General features: G+C 39.1%; 1 protein-coding gene across 5 annotated transcripts in view; it reads left to right on the forward strand.

Moving 5' to 3' along the window:
• Positions 1-20,455, forward strand: part of ADAM22 (ADAM metallopeptidase domain 22) — a 128,099-nt gene that overhangs the window by 94,606 nt on the left and 13,038 nt on the right. The window contains exons 17-30 of one of the 5 annotated variants that reach the window (XM_058833142.1): positions 406-498; positions 2,824-2,904; positions 3,122-3,172; positions 3,446-3,509; positions 4,041-4,146; positions 5,222-5,338; positions 5,993-6,161; positions 7,090-7,198; positions 8,048-8,138; positions 9,464-9,481; positions 12,316-12,510; positions 15,307-15,407; positions 15,962-16,028; positions 18,810-18,920. In XM_058833142.1, coding sequence (XP_058689125.1) covers positions 406-498; positions 2,824-2,904; positions 3,122-3,172; positions 3,446-3,509; positions 4,041-4,146; positions 5,222-5,338; positions 5,993-6,161; positions 7,090-7,198; positions 8,048-8,138; positions 9,464-9,481; positions 12,316-12,510; positions 15,307-15,407; positions 15,962-16,028; positions 18,810-18,920 — 1,373 coding nt within the window. Of the gene's footprint in view, positions 1-405; positions 499-2,823; positions 2,905-3,121; positions 3,173-3,445; positions 3,510-4,040; positions 4,147-5,221; positions 5,339-5,992; positions 6,162-7,089; positions 7,199-8,047; positions 8,139-9,463; positions 9,482-12,315; positions 12,511-15,306; positions 15,408-15,961; positions 16,033-18,809; positions 18,921-20,455 lie in introns of those variants that run through there. The other 4 variants (XM_058833138.1, XM_058833139.1, XM_058833141.1 and 1 more) reach the window with 4 other exon arrangements.

Raw genomic sequence — 20,455 nt, forward strand, 5'->3', positions numbered from 1 at the left:
GATTTTTCCAAGAGTTGGTACTGCACATTGCTGCTGTTAATGATAAGTGGAGGAAGACAAGCAAGGTGAAGGTTGTGTGCCTAGGGGTTCTTAGTAATAGCTGCCTATGCAGAAGCAGACCTTCAGAGACATAAAAGAAAGCATTTTCCTTGATGGACCTAGACTGGTCAGCGCTAAAATGTTAGTATTTAATGGTTGACAATATGAAGTTAGAAAAATTATTTTTTATCTTGCACAGGAAGCAGCAGTTTCATACCCCACTAGTACAGGCCTTTTTCTGCCTCTAGGTGCCTAGAAGAATGAATAAAAATCCATTCAGGTAGCATGCTAAGATGAGAAGTGGTGAGAGCTTGGGCTTCATGTGCTTTTCCCATGTATTCTGGTGTGTGTGTGTGTGTTCCTCAGGAGTGTGCCAATGAAGGAGGAGAGTGCTGCAATACCTGCACCCTGACCGCGGGCTCCCAGTGCAGCAACGGGCTCTGCTGTCGCAAGTGCCGGGTAAGAGCAGTGACCTTCAGTGCAGCAGCCTGGTGGGAATGCATCCAGGTGGCTGCAGGCACTACAGCACATGTGTTTTCCCTTGCAGATCTTGTGATTACTCTTCCGAAAGCTTACCTTTTAAAACTGTCTGAAATCTGATTTTTCTGAGGGTGTACTCTGTCTTTTAGGCTTGGCTTTCTGGGGCAGGGACTGTCACCAAATGCAGAGGTAAATTGAATCCTTCCAGTTTCAGACAAGTTTGAATCAGGTTGAAGTTCTATGAAATCTCATTAGCCATCCTTGCTTAAAGGATAAATTAACCATAAAGGTTTCATTAAATGTCCTTGTTTTTTCACTATGAGAATGAGGAAGCACTGGAGCAAGTTGACTAGAGAAGTTTGGGATGCCACATCCCTGGAAGTGATCAAGGCCAGGCTGGCTGGGTCTTTGAGCAAATGGAAGGTGTTCCTGCCCATGGCAGTGGTGTTGGAGCTAGGTGATCTTGAAAGTCCCTCCCAACCCCAACCATTCTGTCATTCTGTGAACATGCAAATCCTTATCCATGTGCCACTCCCAATGCCATGTGTGTTGCTCTGGATTTTCCCCATGACACTGAATGGGAAAATCATACCACAGAGTGTCTGAGGGAAGGATATAGTAAAAAACACAAAAGTGCAGCCAGCAGAATTACTCAGAAGGATTCATCTAAAAGACCTGACTTGAGTTTCAGTTTGGTCTGCCTGTGTCTCATGTTTGGACGGACTGAAATACCATTGAGTAAAGGGAATCAAGCCCGATGTAAACTGTAAGGTGTTCTTCTTGATATATCAGTAAATAGTAAAAGGAGGTTTAACCAGATCATGGCTTAAGGGCATGATGTACTCATTTAGTAAAAAACATAATTAGTATCAATGTAGTTGAAACTGTGGTGTACTATGTGTGGTATTTTTATCTTTGTGCACATTTGAGGGTTTCACTTCATTAGGAAGATCATTAATAATAACTGTGGACCACATTCTTGACTTTGTGCTCATCCTAATGTTAAAAAAGGAAAAAGCACAGATTATGCTGGAACAGAGCACATTTCCCTAAGCACATTCCTTTTTTAAATGTAATAATAAAAATAAATCCGCAGATTGCCAGTGTGGGTGAATTTTGCTCAAGAATCCAAGTCACATAGGCACCATATTAAAGACTTTCAGAACAAAACAAAGCTTTTGTATACCTATCTTATTCTTTTGCAAGTGAGAAAAGGGTTTATCTACTTAGAGAGTGGGAAGGATGAGTGAATGAACAGAAAAGTAGAATTTTACAGAACATATATCCCTAGGAGGACAACTCAAAAGATTGTATATAATAGTTCCCAAACTTGGGGTTACCTTCCCCTGTAATATGCTGCCTGAAAGCAGGAGCGAAGGAGGGGTTACAAGCAATACATGGTGATTATACATCCCAGAATCCTGTAGTGTCTCTGACATTTGTGCATTTTTCCAGAGACTAGTAGAAAAAAGAAGCTGAGGGCTGAGAAAGTACCAATAGTCTAGCTCTTCCACTGCTCACACCAGCTGTGGAGTTAGCAGCTGTCCCCCCAAAAATATATGTTCATGCAGATCCAAAATAAAAATCACAGGCCTGAAAAATGTACTGGGTATCACAGTCTTAAGAAAACTTTGAGGAAAAATAAGGAGTCTGTAATATGTCCATGACCAGAAACACTAAAATTGCCTCAAATGAGATGTCTTCCTTCTTTTCCAGGTCTTGAGACTTAGCAAATAATTCTTTAACCAAAATGTCTATATTAGGTCACTGGTACACTCTTCATATCCAGTACCTTAGAAAATGGTGTCAAACTACAGAATTCAGTACATTTATTAATAGCTCCTGGTCTGCAACAACAGTGGGGGATTAAAATAACCAAAGTGTTTATACATAGAGCTCTGCAGCGTTCTTCATCCCCAGAGAGAAGATCAGGATGACTCCTTCTGTTCTATAAAGAAGAGTAAAATAGTCACAAAAAGGCACAGTGACCTGGTAGGATAATTTTGCCAGCCACTGCAGTATTGGTTTGGACACCTCCAGGGGTCCCCTGGCCCAGGAGAGGCTTCTCCTGCTCAGCCCCACAATCCTTGCCCTTGGGAGGGTGTGCCTCATAATGGTACCACTCGCACCAGTAAATGGCTTGAGTGGTGCAGCATACACACCAGGGAAAGGAGAGTCTTCTCACTTCAGTCAGCATGTGAATATTTCCTTTTTTTTATTTTAGATAAAACTGTAAGGAAGCATTGCATTTAAGGCAAAATACAGAGAAACCAAGACAATAATTTTCTGTGCTTTGTTTTCCAGTTTGAACCTAAAGGAGTTTTGTGTCGAGAAGCAGTGAATGATTGTGATATTGCAGAGAACTGCACAGGAAATTCCAGCCAGGTGATTTTTGTGTCTTCTATTCATGAGGCAAAAAACACCACCTATAATCTTGAAATTACTATGTTTGTATAGTATGGTGTGTTAAAATTGTGTTAAATCTGTTGATGCTGTAAAAACCAGAATAATACTGAAATGATTTTTCATATGACTTTTGTTGTGTACTTTGCTTTCATGATCGTCTAATCTATGATCTATTACTTATTTTCTCTTTCTATAGTGTTCTCCTAATATCCATAAAATGGATGGATATTCATGTGATAACAGACAGGTAATTAGGACTTCAGTTTGTTATACATCCTTTCTGCTGTTACAGATTGGTTTTTATAGATTTTTTTTTAAGATCTTTGGAAGTCACCTTGGGACAGTTTTGCTAACATTCATGAGTTTTGGGTGCTAGTCATATTTTGGATGAAAAGAAGATAGAATAACATATTTATTGCCTCAATATAAAGCGTGTGACTAATCTTTATGTTAAAGAAATACATATTTCAGAAAATCAAGTAATTCAAAATATTTTCTGCATTTTTTTCTTTCTTTCTAGGGTATTTGCTTTGGAGGAAGATGTAAAACCAGGGACCGGCAATGTAAATATATATGGGGTGAAAGTAAGTGAATGTTTCTAAGTTGGTTGTAATACATGTGTCTTGAAAGACTATCTTAGCTAAGAAAAATTATGGAAGAGACATATTCAGAACCTTGAAAACATCTAGAATGGTATGTCTCTCCCTTTCCTCCCCCATCATTTTGTCTTTCCATCCTCTTTTCCAGCTCTTTCTCTAGTGTTGGTTAGTTTACTGGTGTTTGTTCTGAAATCTGAAACTTTAGTTCTCATTAATAACCATCTAGTGAGCCTATACTCATGTTCATTAGTTTATTGCAGTGGCTTCTGGACACTTTTGACCAATAAACATTCATCAATCTGAACAAAATTTCCAAATTTAAAAATAGTACTGTGGTGCCATCATAAAGCTTTTAACCAAGAAGAGCACTGTGCAGAGTTTCATGGGCCACCTGCAGATCATGGTGTTTCACTTTACAAACTGGAAAGCTCTGCTTGTTTTGATTGTGTATCCCCATTTCTCATGACATGGCTTTTCAAAGTCATCATCTTAGAAGAGATTTGTTTCTGTTTTTAGAAGTGACAGCTGCTGACAGGTACTGCTATGAGAAACTGAATATTGAGGGGACTGAGAAAGGAAACTGTGGAAGAGACAAGGACTCGTGGATACAGTGCAATAAACAGTAAGTTGATCCATTTGGAAGGCTACTAGAATGAGGTTCTTACCCCTGATCCAGTTCTTTAGCTGGCATGAAGAGACTCAGAAAATCCCTCTGTGGATCAGACTTCTGCCCTTCTCCTGCAGACCTTTGTGCAAGAAATCCTGGATGGAGCAGGGGCCCAAGAAGAGATGATCCCTGACAAGAGAGCATCATCTGAGCTTGGGAGAGCTTGGACCAAAGTGGTTCTAGTACTCAGTGTGGGTTAGCAGTGCAGAGGAGAGCAGCCTTTTGTTTCATATCTTGGTGTGGTGTTCACTTTTTATGCTGTGCCATTGCATTGCTAAATTGTGTTCACTTTTCATGATACTGTAACTTTCCAAGTATATACCTGCCAAGTTGCTGCCAAAAGTGTTTTTTCACATTCTGCATATATGCAGTTGATTATTTCTGACAATTTCTCAACCTTTCACCTGTCCTTATCAAACTGTTTTTTCAGATTTCTCCATTCTGTCCATGACATTTGATTTCTATTTCTACCTACAGGTGAACTAATGTTCTTTCCCACTTTTTTAATGCAGATTTGGTAACCTTACTTCTGTTCCATTAAATATTCATAAGTAAAAAATATTCAATAGTATGGGAGATGTCAGATCCTACTATTCTGCCAGTGCAAAAGTCTCCACACATGAATAGTGAAATCCCTTCAGCAGTTGAATTAAACATGGTGTCTATAATTCCCTTACATGTATGTCCTATGAGAGTGTATTTAGAACCAGTGTCTACTGTTGCTCCTTTATGGACCAGTTACTGTATCTTAGTAGTTCATTAAATCAATTTGATGTGGTTTGTTCTTGCCAGCTCCCTGCTTGTTATTACTTAGGGCAGTTTTGATAATGCATTCTAAAAACAGAGTTTTCCCAATCTAACTTCCAAGGAGAAGAATTTTCTCCGGAAACAGCATCATTTATGGGAGTTGTTGTCAGTGGGAGAAAAGCAAGGAATAACAAGTAGGTTATCAAGCAAGTGGTCATATTTTTGGTTGTCCATTTTAATTGACTTTTATTTTTATGAGTATCTGTTTATTCTTTCAATGTAGGGATGTGCTTTGTGGATACCTTCTGTGCTCCAACATATCCAGTGTACCCAGACTCGGAGAACTTGATGGTGAAATCACAACATCAATCTTGCACTATGGAAAAGTCTATAATTGCAGGTAAATCCATCTTACATAGAAAAGCAGCTTTCTCATTCCTAAGTGGAGAAAAACTGTTTCCATTAATTTTTTTTCCTATTAACACATAATCATTATTTCAGTTCAACCTTTGTTAAGCTTCAGAAAATTAACTGCCTGTGGGGCAGTTTCACAGTCCCCTCAATAGTTAATTTTGCCTGTAGAGGCGTAATGCTCTTCTCAGGCCCTGTGATTTTACATTCTTCAATTTTTGCAAAGTACTTCATGTACCCAAAATACTTAGACATATGCCTGCACTGCCAAAGTTAACTGACAGCCTAATTCGTTGCTATATTGTAGCTGAATTCTAATTATAGTTGTGGTATGTTTTCATGGCTTTACACAACTGTAAGATGAAATGATGTCCTAAACAAGTAAACTGAGTTTTATCTAACTCTAGCTGTTTCACAGGAAAAATGGTCCTTGTTTTCAGGATTTACATTTGTTTGATGTAGAGACACTGTTTTGGTTTGTTTCATGTTAGGCCCTGTGAGATCAGTAAGCCAATACTTATTCTTGCCTGGTCCTGGGCCTTGTGTAGCACAGAAGTAAAGGCAGCAGCCCAGGGCCCAGTTTCTCAAGCAGTCCCATCAAATCCCAGCACAAGTCTCCAAGGTTCTCTTGCCTGTCTTGCAGCGGTGGCCACGTGAAGCTCGATGAGGACACGGACCTGGGCTATGTGGAGAACGGGACGCCGTGTGGGCCGGACATGGTGTGCCTCGACCATCGCTGCCTCCCCACCGAGGCCTTCAACTTCAGCACCTGCCCAGGCACTACTGACGGCCAGATTTGTTCAGGACACGGTGTATGTTCTTTAATGCTTTTTGCTGTTTTTGCTGAGTACCTGGCCTTGTGTAGTCTACTTGCTGGACCTTTCAGGAAGCCAGAAGTGTGACTCTAGAAGTCATAAAACTGGAGTTTTTGAAGAGGAAAAGGGAAGGAGGCACATAAGTAAATATAATGCATTCCAGTCAAGGCATCTTAAACGAGTCATAGTTAGTATGTATTAGTTTTACAGAAGTTTTATATCAATAGATGTTTTTGCTATCACTTTTGCTAACTTGATTGATATTTCCTCAGGCAATGTGCTGGAGGATAAATACAAAGGTTTTATGAACTGAGAAACTTGGCTCTCTGTTCTTCCGGAGACCTGCTCTTTTTAATTCCCTCTTTATTACATAAATAGCCAAGAAGATTCACAAAGTTGTTGATGGTGTTGGATTTTGTGAGCTGAGAGTTCATTTACGCTGGAAAAGAGGGAAATGAGCTGGATCTTGACTAGTTTCTCTGCTTGGTGTGCAGAGAGTCTGTGGCTTTGCTGTGGCCCTGGCGAGTCCCTTTGTTCCTAACACATTTTGACATAATGTCCAGGGCCCTATGACTGAGCTGAGATGAAAGGAGTTGTTCTCTCATAATGTCTTTTGTTTTGTTCACTGAATTAAAACTCCCCTATTCATCTGAAATCATACACTTCCTCATATTTTCAAAAAAAAGTGATTAAGGTCAGTCTCCCAAAGCAATTATAAATGGTTCTATTAAATATAGATTATATTAAAGTATGTGCTGAATAAACATTCTATATATTAAATAAAACGCTATATATTAAAAAATTATTTTGCAATATTTTGTGAGCAGCAAAATCATGTCTTTATCACTGCATCTATACTTGAGGTATTAATAATGAGAATGGATTAATAATCTTATTTTTTTCTAAGCTACACTTTTCACTGCAGGTTTGTAGCAATGAAATAAAGTGCGTCTGTGACCGATTCTGGGGAGGAGATGACTGCAGTTCTCACATCAAAGAGGATTTATTTTTTGATAAGGATGCCATCAATAAAGGTATGTTGTTATAATTTTTACCAACAGCTGAAAATGCTTGGATTTAACAAAAGTTTATTAAGCAAAACTAGGTTTCCTACTCTTTCAGTTAGTACACAACATGCTGCAGTATCAGGAGCCTCGTTCCCCTCTCTTCCTCCTGCAGCAGAAGCACTTAGTGTCCGTAAATGAAGCCTCAGCCAGTGCATCTTTGGGAACTGGTATCTGTAGGTCCAGTTCTACCATGTTTGTTCCAATAATCTGAGTGGTCTTATTAGGCATATTGATAAATTAGGACAAGCAAAGGTTACTGTGACATTCCATATCTAGGTGGAAAGGTAATACTTGACTTCTACATTTTTTGAGTGGAAGTTTTTATTCAGCTTTAGTCTTGCATACAAAAGAAAGATACATTGTGGAAAAATGAGCTTGAAAATGTTGGTCATTTGAAATCCTTGTGGGGGGACAAGAATCCTTCCAGAATCCTTAATTTGATTAATTTATTCAGCTATAGAAGGGACCTGAGCAAAACCAAACACGTAGTAACTTTTATTCCATGGTAAGCATGTATTTGGTAGGGAGGGTTGTAAGGATGTAATCTACAGCAGTTTAATATTGATAATACTGCTTTGGCATAGCTGGCACAGGTTTCCCATGTAACAAGCATTCAGTTAATGGACACAGAGGTCAAAGTTTGATTTACAAGTGATCTTTTTATGTCCCTGCTATACTTCAGGAATGTATCATGGTTATAATTAATCAGCCTAGTGAAAGTTGTTCAAGCTAGTTTTTGAAAGATGGTGTATTTACTGGTTTTGTGTATTTTTCACCTAAAACCATGTATATTTTTCATCTTTCTTGTGTTTCCAGGTGTGGTTAGCACAAATATAATAATAGGGGCTATTGCTGGCACCATTTTAGTGTTGGCTCTCGTTTTAGGAATAACTGGTTGGGGTTACAAGTAAGTACATTTTGTTTTTCTTTATAGAGTTAAAAAATATGTGGATTTCATCTGATAGTTGATTATATTATGAAAAGTTCAAAAAATCTAAAAAATCCAAATTCCACAATATCTATACAGTAACATTTTTATTGTATTAACATTTTCCAAGCAGTTCTTACATTTGTGTGTGCTTTTAGAGAGCTTGATCCAAATTTGACGTTTATTTCTCATTTAGTAATTTCTTTTTTTAGATGATCAGATTATGATTTTATATGTATGCGACAAAGGAAATACAAGAATACTATATGATTAAATTATAAATGTTTCCTCATGATGAAGCAAACATAACAAGATTAGCTCTCAGTCAGTCAGCAAAGCATTTAACCATAGGCTTCCTTAAATAGATGATTATATTTAGTCAGCTTAACCTGAAATTAATTCAAGCACATTTTTTGGTAGGAAAGAGCTGCAATTTGCAAGTAAGGCTCAAGTTGTCTCCTGGTGAAGAGCTGTCAGTGCTCACTGAGAGGCAAAATGGATTATATTAGCCTGATCGGTCTTTCTCAATTTTAATTCTTTTGTGAATTTCTTATAAAAACAGAGGGATTCATGTTTTTTGCTTGTAGTAAAAAAAGATTCAAGGTACTGACTTTATCGTCAGTGTTTAGATGAGACTATCTCTTGAAGTTGTTTGACCCTAGGTCCTTATTGTGCTTGGAGGGCAGGGCAGGCTCTGCTGCAGACAGTGCTGTGGCTGGGGCACAGCCCCAGTGGTTTGGCATAAAGAAGTGGCACAGCCCCTGCTGGTTTGCCAGACCGAGGTAGGCTGAAAGCAGCTCAGAAATATGTAAGGAAAGAAGCATTTGGAATAAAAACCATGAAGATGAGGATGGTAGAAAAATAGGTTATACTGTCTTGGTATATCATCCTCAGCTTCTGGTAGTATCTGAAAATCTGGGCTTTTCTTTCCAGTAAAACTAAAAGTTAAGGGCTCATTTTGAGATCATGTCTAGCCAGTGAGATTAATTTTTGGAGGTTCAGGACAAGAGTGCACCTCTCACTAGCAGCTTCACAGTGAACAAGCTTTAAGCCATCATAAACTGCTCCTTACACTCAGTGCTGACGAGCCATCAACATGAATGTATTTTTCTTGTTTATTCTGATGTAGTATATTTGTAAATATGCTTATTTCAGAAATGATTTTTCAAAGTAAAATACTTTGAGCAAAAATTTCATTCTGTATACAGTGCTTTTATTGTTACATTTTTTTGGTCTTACTGACCATGTGTACCTGCATACTGAAAACTTATTCTTCTTCCTTTCTCTTCTGTTTATATGGAAAGAAACTACAGAAGACAGAGGTATGTGATAAAAGTAGTAGAATGTATCCTAGAAGTCTCTGAAAATAGCTTTTAATCAATTTTGCTCATTTACATGCTACAAAGAAAATATTGAGATGGGTTATCATATTTTAAATAATATATGAAATCAATATTCTATAATGCATTGCTTGAAATCCTGATTTCACTGGAGTCAGTAGCAAAAATAATGTTTTTTATACTTCTGCAATAGATGGTTTTATTTAGGAAAACAGGAGAATATTTCCAATAAGAGAGACTGAAAATTGGCTATTAGTGATGAAAGTATTCTTGGGAGGCTAAGAACTGAATAATTAATATTAACATGATGTTCAGGAGCCTTTTGAGACAAATTAATTCCTGGAGCTTCTTTGCAGTTAAAAATACAATGCAATTAAATTGCTGTGTGGACAAAGAGCCCGTTCTTTCCCGCCACCCTGTTTGATTGATTCATAGCTAAAGCACAGTACTGGCTTCAGCACAGGGCTGAGCTTTCACCATTTCAAGCTTGTGGCCAAAAAGAAACTACTTCCCTAGTGACTTTAGTTTGGCTCCTGGAAGACCACCTCCCTTTGATCAGGCATCTGCCTGGCAGATGGGTCTTGTGGGAAGGAGTTGGCTCCTTCCTCTCCCAGTCCCCAACAGAGAAGAGGATTTCTCAAATTCCCCTGTTTTCTGCCTGTATCATTGCCTTCTGGTCCAAGCTGCTGCTTTGTTTGTTGCTGCTACCCGTTGTGCTTGTTCTCCATTTCCCTTTGTGTAGCGCTTTCTCTGCCAGGCTCAAAATATTTGTAAAAAGTGGAAAAGCACAGTCAAGTGCTGGTTGTGTGCTACAGGGTCAGGTAGGCCACAGGTGCAGTAACATGTAAAAGGCAACGCTATTGAAGCCTTATGCAGAGGCTGGTGGGTAGGGAATGCCACCCAGCACAAGGAAGGCAGAATTGAAGGGTTTGGTGCTGCTTAGTGGAAACTGATGTATCTATGCATGGAGACTAACATTGCCATCAAGTCATTCTACTGTGGAGGTTTCAGTATTGGCTGAGGACAGAGCAGACAAAACCTCGAAACAGAGTCCAACCCATGTATGTTTGCACTGGAATATTAGAGAATATAACTTCTTCAGATATCTTCATCTCTCCAGAAATTGCTTTATGGCCAGAGAGCTTTGAGTGTGCAGCCAGTCTGCAGCTGTGTCTGAGAGCGCAGGCAGAGTGGAAACCAGCGTAAGCTGTGGCTTCTGCAAGTAATGGAGGACTCCCTCATTTTAAAGATGAGGAAGATATTTATTGTGTAAATCTCCTTCATGCATGAAATGAAATTGTCTAGGCTGACTTCTAAATAGAATAATTTTGGATGAGTACAAGGAGTGCTCCATAAATGGAAGAACAGATACCCACCAGACTGTCCAGACTGTCCCTTTTTTTAAAGGAAAATATGGTTGCTCCTTAAATAACAATAACAAGCCATTATAGTATTTTTGAGCATGACATAAGGATGATACTTGGTACTGAATCAAGTAAACTGAAAGTGGTAAGAGCCAATTAGCAAGGATTCTGCCAGCTGGGATAGTGTGGCTTTAAAGGGCACAGCTACATGGGAGAAGTTATTTCTGATGAAGTAGCAAGAGAGCAGTGTGCTAGAGGAACCCTGGGGAGCAGAGCTGCCCACACTGAGCCAACTCTGAACACACCCATGTGGCAGCTGAGGAATGGGACAAGAACTGAGACTTGGGAGGTGTTAGAAGATGAAATGTGGAAGTACTGCATTGCACTAATGATTTGTGTGCCATATAGTTGTATACTTCACATACTTCAGAAGCATTAGAAATACAGATATGGAACGGAGAGGTCCCAGTTTAGGTCTGTAGTTGGACACAATCTGAATGTGAATCAGCCTGATAAATGTGCATCTTAATAGGGGCAGACTGTGGCAAAAACATCTTGGAAAGTATGAGGCTGAATAAATACTGATGCTGATATTATGAAACAGTCAACTGTCAAAGGAACTACATGTACTTGGGAGGATTTTTAAACCTGGTGGAACTATAACTGGAATATTTGCATGGCAGGTATTCTCTGCTGGCGATGAATTCACCATCTGCAAAAGCTTTGCATAACTTGATTAGAACTTTCTAATGCACAGATAGTTTTATGCACCGTAACTGAGTTCTGGAAAAGGATAAACTGTTACATCACTTTTGTGTATCTTGGCAGACGGAGTCTACTACTGTGGTAATCAGGAGTAGCTGAGAATCTCTGACAATGGTGTTAGTTCCCTTACACAAGAAATCAGTTAATAAACTGTAGGTTTTGTCCTCCAGAGATTTAAACAACTCAACAGGTTGCTACTTTTGAATTAAATCATGATCACAAAAGTTAAATGGGAAACATCTATCTCAGAAGAAAAAGAGCATTCACTTTTCCTGAGCTCCTCTTTGGTGCAGGCATGTATACAGCTTAGGCTCAGTACTGGTGCTGCATCTGAGGGTGCTATTTGCAACCAGCGTGATGAGGTATTTGAAATGTCTGGACTGGTTATCCAGTGTCTCAAGAATCACCAACTGTTCACTTTGAAAATTGTCACCGGAGTTAACCAGTTAACCAGTTCCTTGTTCTCCCTTTCCAAAACCACATAATCTACTTTTCTGCACATAACAGAAGTGTGTGGGTGTTTTCTCTCAGATGGTTGAATTATTTATTAATAATTGTGTGTGGTTAACAGGTTTTCTCAAGGATTGCTATCCTTACCTCTTTCTTCTAAACTAATGTTCGTGCATGTTTGTGTGCGTTCTAGTTCCTGTCATGTTTTCTGACTCTACAATGTTTATTACACTTCAGACAAATACCCCAGGGAGATTATGTTAAAAAGCCGGGAGAGGCCGACTCTTTTTATAGCGACATGCCTCCTGGAGTCAGCACAAACTCTGCATCTAGTTCTAAGAAGAGGTCTGCTTTTCTGTCGCATTTTCAGATTTCTACCTGTTCCATCACCCATTATTCCATTAGTCAGAACATTTCATTGTTTTGCAGCAGGTTTGACTCTTTCTTCTTTCTTTGTGGAATGTTTGAAATAGTATCCTTTTTGCTTTGATTACTGATTTTTCTCCTGTGTCCTAGTTGCTAATTAGTATGATTAGGCCAGAATAAAAAATTTCTAATTGTAAAGCAATTTTTGTTTAATAAAATTTTCATAATATCCCTGCTTGAGAGTTGATTTCAAGTAGACTGTAATAATAATTGCTGAAAAAAATTTAAATAAAACGCCAACAGCTTTTTTTAATCATGGTCATGTAATCAAAGAAAAGGAACATTGTCTTGCTTCAATAATAGTTATAAACATAAAATGTTCAATATCAATATAAATGTTATTTTTATATCTTTATTTGTCAGTGTCATTAATCCAGTGTGTTGACTTAGACTTCTGCTCTCTCATCTTAAAGATGATAGTGATTGCATTTTATTCCATTTACTAGACTAGTATACTAAATGGTCGCCAAGTGTTATCTTAGAAAATAATTCTACAAAGACTTTCTGTCGTTTTCTGCTTGCTGTCATTAGATTAGAAAGAATTAGATTTTGCCCTTGATCAGATTTCACTAAGTCTGTTATTGGTTCCAGTTACCTAAAATATCCAACGTTTTAAAAGGGAAGATTCATTTAAAAGCATTGAGAGCCATTTGTAATTGCTAAGATCATGATGCTCACTGTTCCTCTGCAGTTAACAATTCTTTATATGAAAATCTCCAGCTAGAACTGTAAAACAATTTATGAGAAGCACTGTGTCCTAGGGGAATTGACAGTCATGAACTGCTTCATGGGAAATTGCAATTCTCAATTCTTGTTTCACTAAGCAGCCTACAACTGTGCAGTTGATGAAGCCATTTTCTTTGCGATTGTTCCAATGAAAGTAAAGAGAAATGTATGCAAGGGACATATATGTAGTGACATTTGCTATTTTGGTATAGCAGCTTTATCTTATATACAACTTCATTCAGTTTGTTCTAAGGACTAAGTTATTAGGAAAACTCCAGGATTGATTACTTCATTATCTCTAATTTTTAAATTCAGCTGTTTAGATATGTGGGTTCTTTTTTTCAGGAAGCAAGCACTAATCTTAAATGATGCACTGTTTGTGTTGGAGAATGTTTTTTAATTTGGTTAAAATTTTGGAAAAAAGTCTTGGGAAAGCAAGTTTTCACAGCTTTGTCTATCAGGTTTAAATACCGATTTTAAAAAGTTTTTTTTTTAATTACTGTAATTTAATGTGTTTCTTCTTTCACACAATATCTGTGTTTCTTTCCATACTTCATTTAATTCATATGTCTCTCTTTATTATTTGTTCCAAAAAGCTAATGGTTTCTAAGGTCTGTCTGTACTAGAGAGTTTTGTTGTTCCCACCACCAGTTCAGGTATGTTGTGCCACTGTCAAGTCTGAAAAAGTAAGTCTGACAAATATTCCATTAACATTGTGATACAGCTGACATAGTCCTTCCGTTTGAATTCCCAGAGTGCTACCTCCTACCTTCTGAGCTGGTTTTGATTTCCTCTCTGTGCCGGTATGGATGGCATCTCTTGGGAGATGTTAGAGTGACTGGGCTGCCTGGGCTTCTCCATGCTGGAAAGCACTATGAAGTATTAGTTGGTATTCAGAGGATGTTCAAGGATTAATACATAACTTAATGATAACTCTTGCTATTATGAAATAGCAAAGACAAAAAACATTATATAGCAAGATACTCCTGAACCTGAAAGGGACTTTTAGGAGGAGGAAATGTTTGAAAATCTGTCAGTGAATCTGTTGTTTCTCAGACCTTTCATGATGTGATTAAGGTTGAATTAATGAAACCCTGGGCTTACTTCAGTGTTGCTGTGATTAGCCTGAGCTTCTAGAAACTGAAGAGCATCTCTCAGATGCCTCCAAGGAAAGCAGAGACTGAAAAATGCAAGTATCCAGACTTAAAAACTACAAAAATAGTTTCTTTAAGCAAGACTTTGGAATAAGTAAGCCATCTATTATGAATTTTTCAACTTCCTCTTCTCTTTTGGAAATAATTGTAGATCACATGGCAAACAGCTGAGCAGCAGCTCTTGTTCAACAGGAGGCAGCCTGTTGCAAAACCCCAAGTTGGACATCACCATATACATCTCTGGCTCTTAAAGGCAATACAAGAGAAAAGAAAAAACAGTTTGCACCAAGCACCTAGATAAAAAGACTATTTTTGGCTTTCAGTTTAGCATTAGAAGTATATACTGCAGCAATTGGCTGATAAAATATAAATGTTCAAAATTAGAAAAAAATGAGGCAGAGTTACCTCTCTCCTGGGACTACCAGCTCTGTGTGGGAGGATGCTTGTCACACACTCCTGAGCCCCTGAGTCTGGTAGCAGTGGGGTGAGGGAAGCTGTCCTGGCTTTCCTGCAGCAGCATAAGGAGGGAGTGGGCAGCCTGCAGGCAGGATGTGCTTGACTGTGAGATGAAAAAGCCTTGAAATGAGCACAGTTGTAAGAGCATCTTCCATTTAGGAACTGGGGCAGAGCTGCAAATCCAAAGGAAATCTGGTGTGCGCCACTGTTCGTGCATTCCACAGCAGACAAGAAAGAAAGCAGTACTGATGCCTAGCTCTTGAACATGGGCACATGGAACCACTGCAGGGACAGCTGCAAGGTGTAACTGCAGGGTTTAATCAGAAATCCTGGATGCTCTGCTAGTGCAGACAGACCTTAGGCTATGTTTTGTCACTGGCCTCGGGAATGTGACCGAACCACTGAGCTAACATTGATGTGAGACAATACCCTTAACAATAACCACATCTGAGCCCTCCTATTCCAGGTCAAATGGATTATCTCATTCCTGGAGTGAAAGGATCCCAGACACAAAACATATTTCAGACATTTGTGAAAATGGGAGGCCTAGGAGTAATTCTTGGCAAGGTAAGTGTGAACCACTGTGCTGGCCACAGTGGAAACCAGCCTCTGGACCATTGCTGCTCTGCTGAAACTTTAGCTGATTTTAGGACAGCAGCATGACTCCTTAAAATTATGCTAATTGTTATTAACTTGGAATTAGGATTTAGCAGCACCCTGCATAAGTGCCTTTTTTGCACTGTGCTTTGTCACAAAGAAATTACATGTAATTTTTCCCTCCAGTGTGAGCTAACATAAAAAACAAGAAATAAATATATTCACTGTTGCCAGCTTCTGTGATTTTATCAGGCAGTGTTTAGTGTTCTTCTTGAAGTGTAGTGATTTTGCCAAATAACAGCTGAAATAAAGGAGTTTTTTTGCTCTGCACAGTTGCAGCAAAAAGTAGAGGAAGATAACCTAAGTGTGTGAGGTAAATCAAGAGGAACAGAATTGTCAAATTTAAATGGTTAAAGTTAAAGGTAGCAACTCTTTTGCTATGGATGCAAAAAGAATATACAGTTTGGCATGGGGCAGGTGAGTTTCAAGTTGTTTTACTGTCTTTGTCCTTTGATTTCTTTCAGGTAATATAGGAGGAAACAGAAAGAAAGTCAGAGGCAAAAGATTTAGGCCACGGTCTAATTCAACTGAGTAAGTCTGAATTTAAAAAAGCAAAGCCAAAAAGTAGAGTTTTCATATTTGTGTTTTGTAGATGGAAATTAAGAGTACTGAAAAGCAGACAGCTGCATTTTTGCTCTGTGGCCTATTCTGGTTGTTGACTGATAATCTTGTAAATGGTTTGGATAATGTAATTCAACCTCTTTTTATGTATTCTTTAAAAATTAACTATTAATTTTCTTTTTTTATGTAGGCTTCCTCACAGTCGTTCCCATAGCAATTCCCAGTGATGGTGGCAGCCTGCACCATCACTGCAGGCTTTTGTCTACAGTAAACTGCCATTGCTGAGTGTATCCTGGTTCAATACTGAGTTTCTGATAACCTGTTTCCTACCCTTGTCTTCACCTTGGGTTGGACCATTGCAGAGTTAGAGATTTGTATCTCTGCATACCTTCCTGGAGATCTTAGGAGAGGCATCTGCTTTGAGAGTACCTTGAAGTTTGCCATTGTAAACCTGAAAAAGCCAGTCTTGAGTAAGCCCTTTGATAAATGGGTAATTAAAATCTCTACCAAGTGACTGATCCCCAGACTTTTCCACTACAGTTTTGAGTTGCTGGCTTATTGATTTTTTTGGTTACATTTCCCAAAGAGCCCATGTGTACAGTGCTCCCCACACTGAAAGAGCCTTTCTTATGCACTTAAACCTCTTGGTTCAGGCCCCTCTTGTGAATGAATGGGCGGTGAATGGCTGGAAACCTCTGGGCTTGTCAAAATCACTAGCCTGCTGTTGTACCCCACATGAATGGCCCCTTCTTTGACCATGATGGCAGTGACAGTGTCCTTCCCCATATCATGACTACTAACTTTGCACTTTGATGGGCAAATGGCCTTGGTATCAACCCTGCTGGAAGCTAATAATGCTAACTGCTCTCTGGGCCCCATTTTCTTTGATTTGGGGATTTTGAGTTTGTACTGAAACTTTTTTTTCACCTACAGTGCACTGTCTTCAGGTGAGTAGGGTTCATAGATAAACCCCTATGTTAAAAATTACAGAAATAATACTTCGATGCACATTGCAATTATAACATTGCATGGTCAAAATGGCATCATGGAATCAGAAATTTTAGCCCTTGGAGGAGTTTATCTCAAGAGTCTCTGTGCTCTTTGTGCTGATAAACTCTTACTGAAACGTTATTTTTCTCATTTTCTTTCCTCCTTGCATAAAATAACCATTTTATTATAAAATCAAAATTTATTATTTATAAAATAAAAATTAGTCTGGCCAAAATGCCAAATACAAATGAGATTTGCTCTAAGAACTTTGGAGCACTAAATAAGTAGACAGACAGAGATACTGTGAGTTGGAAATCTTTTTCCCCTGTGTATTTGTTTCTATTTTAACGGTGCCCCTGAATTTCCGCCTAATTGTCTGCTTTCCTTCTTGCTGCTTGTTACGGTGGTCTCTCAACCCAGCAGCAGCCCTGATGCTACAGGGAGGAGGCTGGTACTTCCCAAGGGCCATGCAGCAACCTTTCAGGGATGAAGCACAGTGTGTGTGTTCCTGGGAGAGGCCTGCCAGGCAGGAAAATACTGTTTTTCCTGATGGGGTCTGAAAGGCTTGTCCGAGTCTCCTTGGCAGTCCTGTCACCAGCTGGAGAGAGAGCTCCCACTGAAAGATCCACATGCTGTGTCAGTTCAGTGGGGAATGGAGAGAATTGCCAGGGCTATTAGAGGGCAATTATCTCTCTGGTTAGAGGGACAGCTTGTTTTGCAAGGAGAGAAAATGAACTGAGAATGATCTAACTGTGACCAGCATTTAGTCATTTAGGGGAAAAAAAATTAAAAAAAGCAACACCAGCTGTTTTGAGGATGCTGCAGAATACGTGGAGGCTTTTCCCAGACCAATTTACCTTTCTACCTTGTCTGGGATATACAGAATAATACTGAAATCTGTTCTGAAGCAGTATTTAGAAAGTCCACCTGTGTGGCCCTTAGGAGTCCAATAAAGCATACTTGTTGAGATGGAAGAAAAAGGATAACAGTGTTGGTCTCCTGTAATTAGTAGACTGTGGTTAGCCATTATAAATTTGATTTATTAATGCCATACCTTGTTCAGAATTCAATTTTTTTTTTTAGCAGAAGCACACTGGTGTGGTTGCCTACAAAGATACTTGCATGCATGAGTCTGCAGTAACTGCATGCATTATGCACATACTTTTTTTATATACAGCCAAACATCAAATAATCATTTAAATAAAATTTCTGAAGGACTGAGCAAGGTTTGAAGTCTGCAGGCCTCATGAGCAGCACTGACAGAGTTGCAAACACTTTGGGTAGCTCCTGGAAAAAGTCCTGCTCACACCTTAGCATGACCCTTGGACCTAACATACATGAACAAGGCTTATGCTAAGCATGGAGCTCTGAGGAGACTGCTAAAGATATTTTGGGACATTTTAAATTGTTTTTGGATGTTTTATAACAAAATAATTATTCTTTACTAAAGGCAGATGGTTCATTACATGTGGAAGGAATGCCAACAGGCCAAATGCTTTTTCAGAAACATGGCTGATGAAATGGCCCGATAAATAGTTCTCTATTAAAATTAATTAGAGTTATCCAGGAATGATGAGAGTTTTCTGGATAAGTTGACAGTTTAATTGGGAGCTTGTGTTAAAACAGGTCCCAGGAACAGATAGCAATTCAGACCTTTGTTAATTTGCATTGCTTTTCCTATGAGCATTTGTCTTCCTCATTGTTGTAACTGATACGAACATCTTTGGTTTAGACTTTCTATTATATATTGTCTTTTTGCAGCCGGGTAACCCATGCATCTGAGCCTGGGCTTTCTCTCGCCCACCAAATCCCTGCCCAAGGCATAAGCCCAGGGGGTTCTGACCCCCCCCAAACAGGGAGTCGGGATCACAGGTCAGTCTCACCTGCCCCTGCATTCTGGGCTGCCGTTTTATCCTGTGAAAAGTCCCTTCCCTAGTATACGATAGTTTCACTGTGGCAAAACACCGTGACTGCTTGGAGGTGCTCCTGCTGATGCAGCGCTAGCTACCCTTCCTCCTCGCCAGCCTGAGGAGTACAAGTACTCTTGAGCCCAGGTCTTTTGCCTTGTTGCATGTTGCGCTATGAGCCAAGTCGAGCTGTTGGGTCTAGCTCTAGGCTTATGCGTAAGGACACCCTGTTTCAAAGCAGAATTTCTCACTCAAAGGAAATGTGGATTCTGGCCATTACTAATGAACATGTGGCCAGAAAGATTAGCCTGAGGGCTTTCCAATGGTTTCATGTAGTGGTCTGCAGTAACTTGAGTTTAACCTTTTTGTAACAGATGGATTGAGGTGGTGAATGATGGTCTGTAATACACCCAGATCCAGGAAACCCTGCAACATGGTTGTGCAACAATTGCATGCTTTGATAGCATCTTACAGTTTTCTAATCCAGGAAGCCAGATTGGGAGTGTTTCATGGTTACCAAAAGACACTTTCAAATGAAAAAATGCAGGTTTGAAGAATTGCAGCGAGTACAAGAAAATGTACAATTAAAGCTAAAGCAGAAGTTTATTGGCTCCTGGTGACGCTGGCATCAGCCTGTTGCTTCACTTGTGGTTCCTCTGTTTTGCTGCGCTACTGCTTTTGACCTTTTTTTTCTCTAAGACCCCAAGATGGAAAGCATAAAGCACTCCCGATTCCTGATAAATAAGCGAGCTGAGGAAGCTACTTAGAAGCACTTATGGCTGAGGGCGAGTACTTTCTGAGAGCTGTGGCTGTGCTTGCGCGGGGCGGGGAAGAGACGTTCCAGAGCAAAAAAGGAGCAAAAGAAGTTGAAAAAGTGCTGCTGCTTTTGTTGTCATCAATGTTTAAAATGTGGAGGGGGTTGAATGACATGATTTGGCCCAACTTTTATTCATCTGAACAATCCCTTGCAAGGCCTGTTCTCATGTGTGAGGTCATTGCAATCACTCCCATAAATAAGGGTGGCAAGAATTGGACCAGAAGTATCAAAAATAACTTAAAGAGGAATTTTCTTTCCCATTTTCCTTGGTTAAAATTTGTTTCCTATTTCATTGTGCTAGTTTCTCTTTTATAAAGATGGTGATCACAAATAATCATTTGATTGTTGCCATTCATATGTAACAAGAACAAACTTTAAATTGGTTCAGGCAGACTCCTATTTTCTGCATCGCCCTTTTTTGTTAATGAGACAGAGGGGGAGGAATTTGCTTATCTTGTTGGTGGGAAAAATTTATTGCAAAAAATTTCCTTCTTCCCGGGTAATCTGTTGTCAGATAATTAAGCATCATATTTATTTCATAATTTTAATGTAACTAATATGAGTATACAACTCAGAGTTTTTTTCCTAAAAAGTGTGATTTTGGTGTCAGTATTGCTTCTGTAAAATGTGAGATAACTCTGCAGCCCACCTCCATTAAAGCCAAACTAAATGAACATTGAAAA

The sequence above is a fragment of the Poecile atricapillus genome, chromosome 2 (assembly GCF_030490865.1).
Source record: "Poecile atricapillus isolate bPoeAtr1 chromosome 2, bPoeAtr1.hap1, whole genome shotgun sequence".
Classification (NCBI taxonomy): Eukaryota; Metazoa; Chordata; class Aves; order Passeriformes; family Paridae; genus Poecile; species Poecile atricapillus.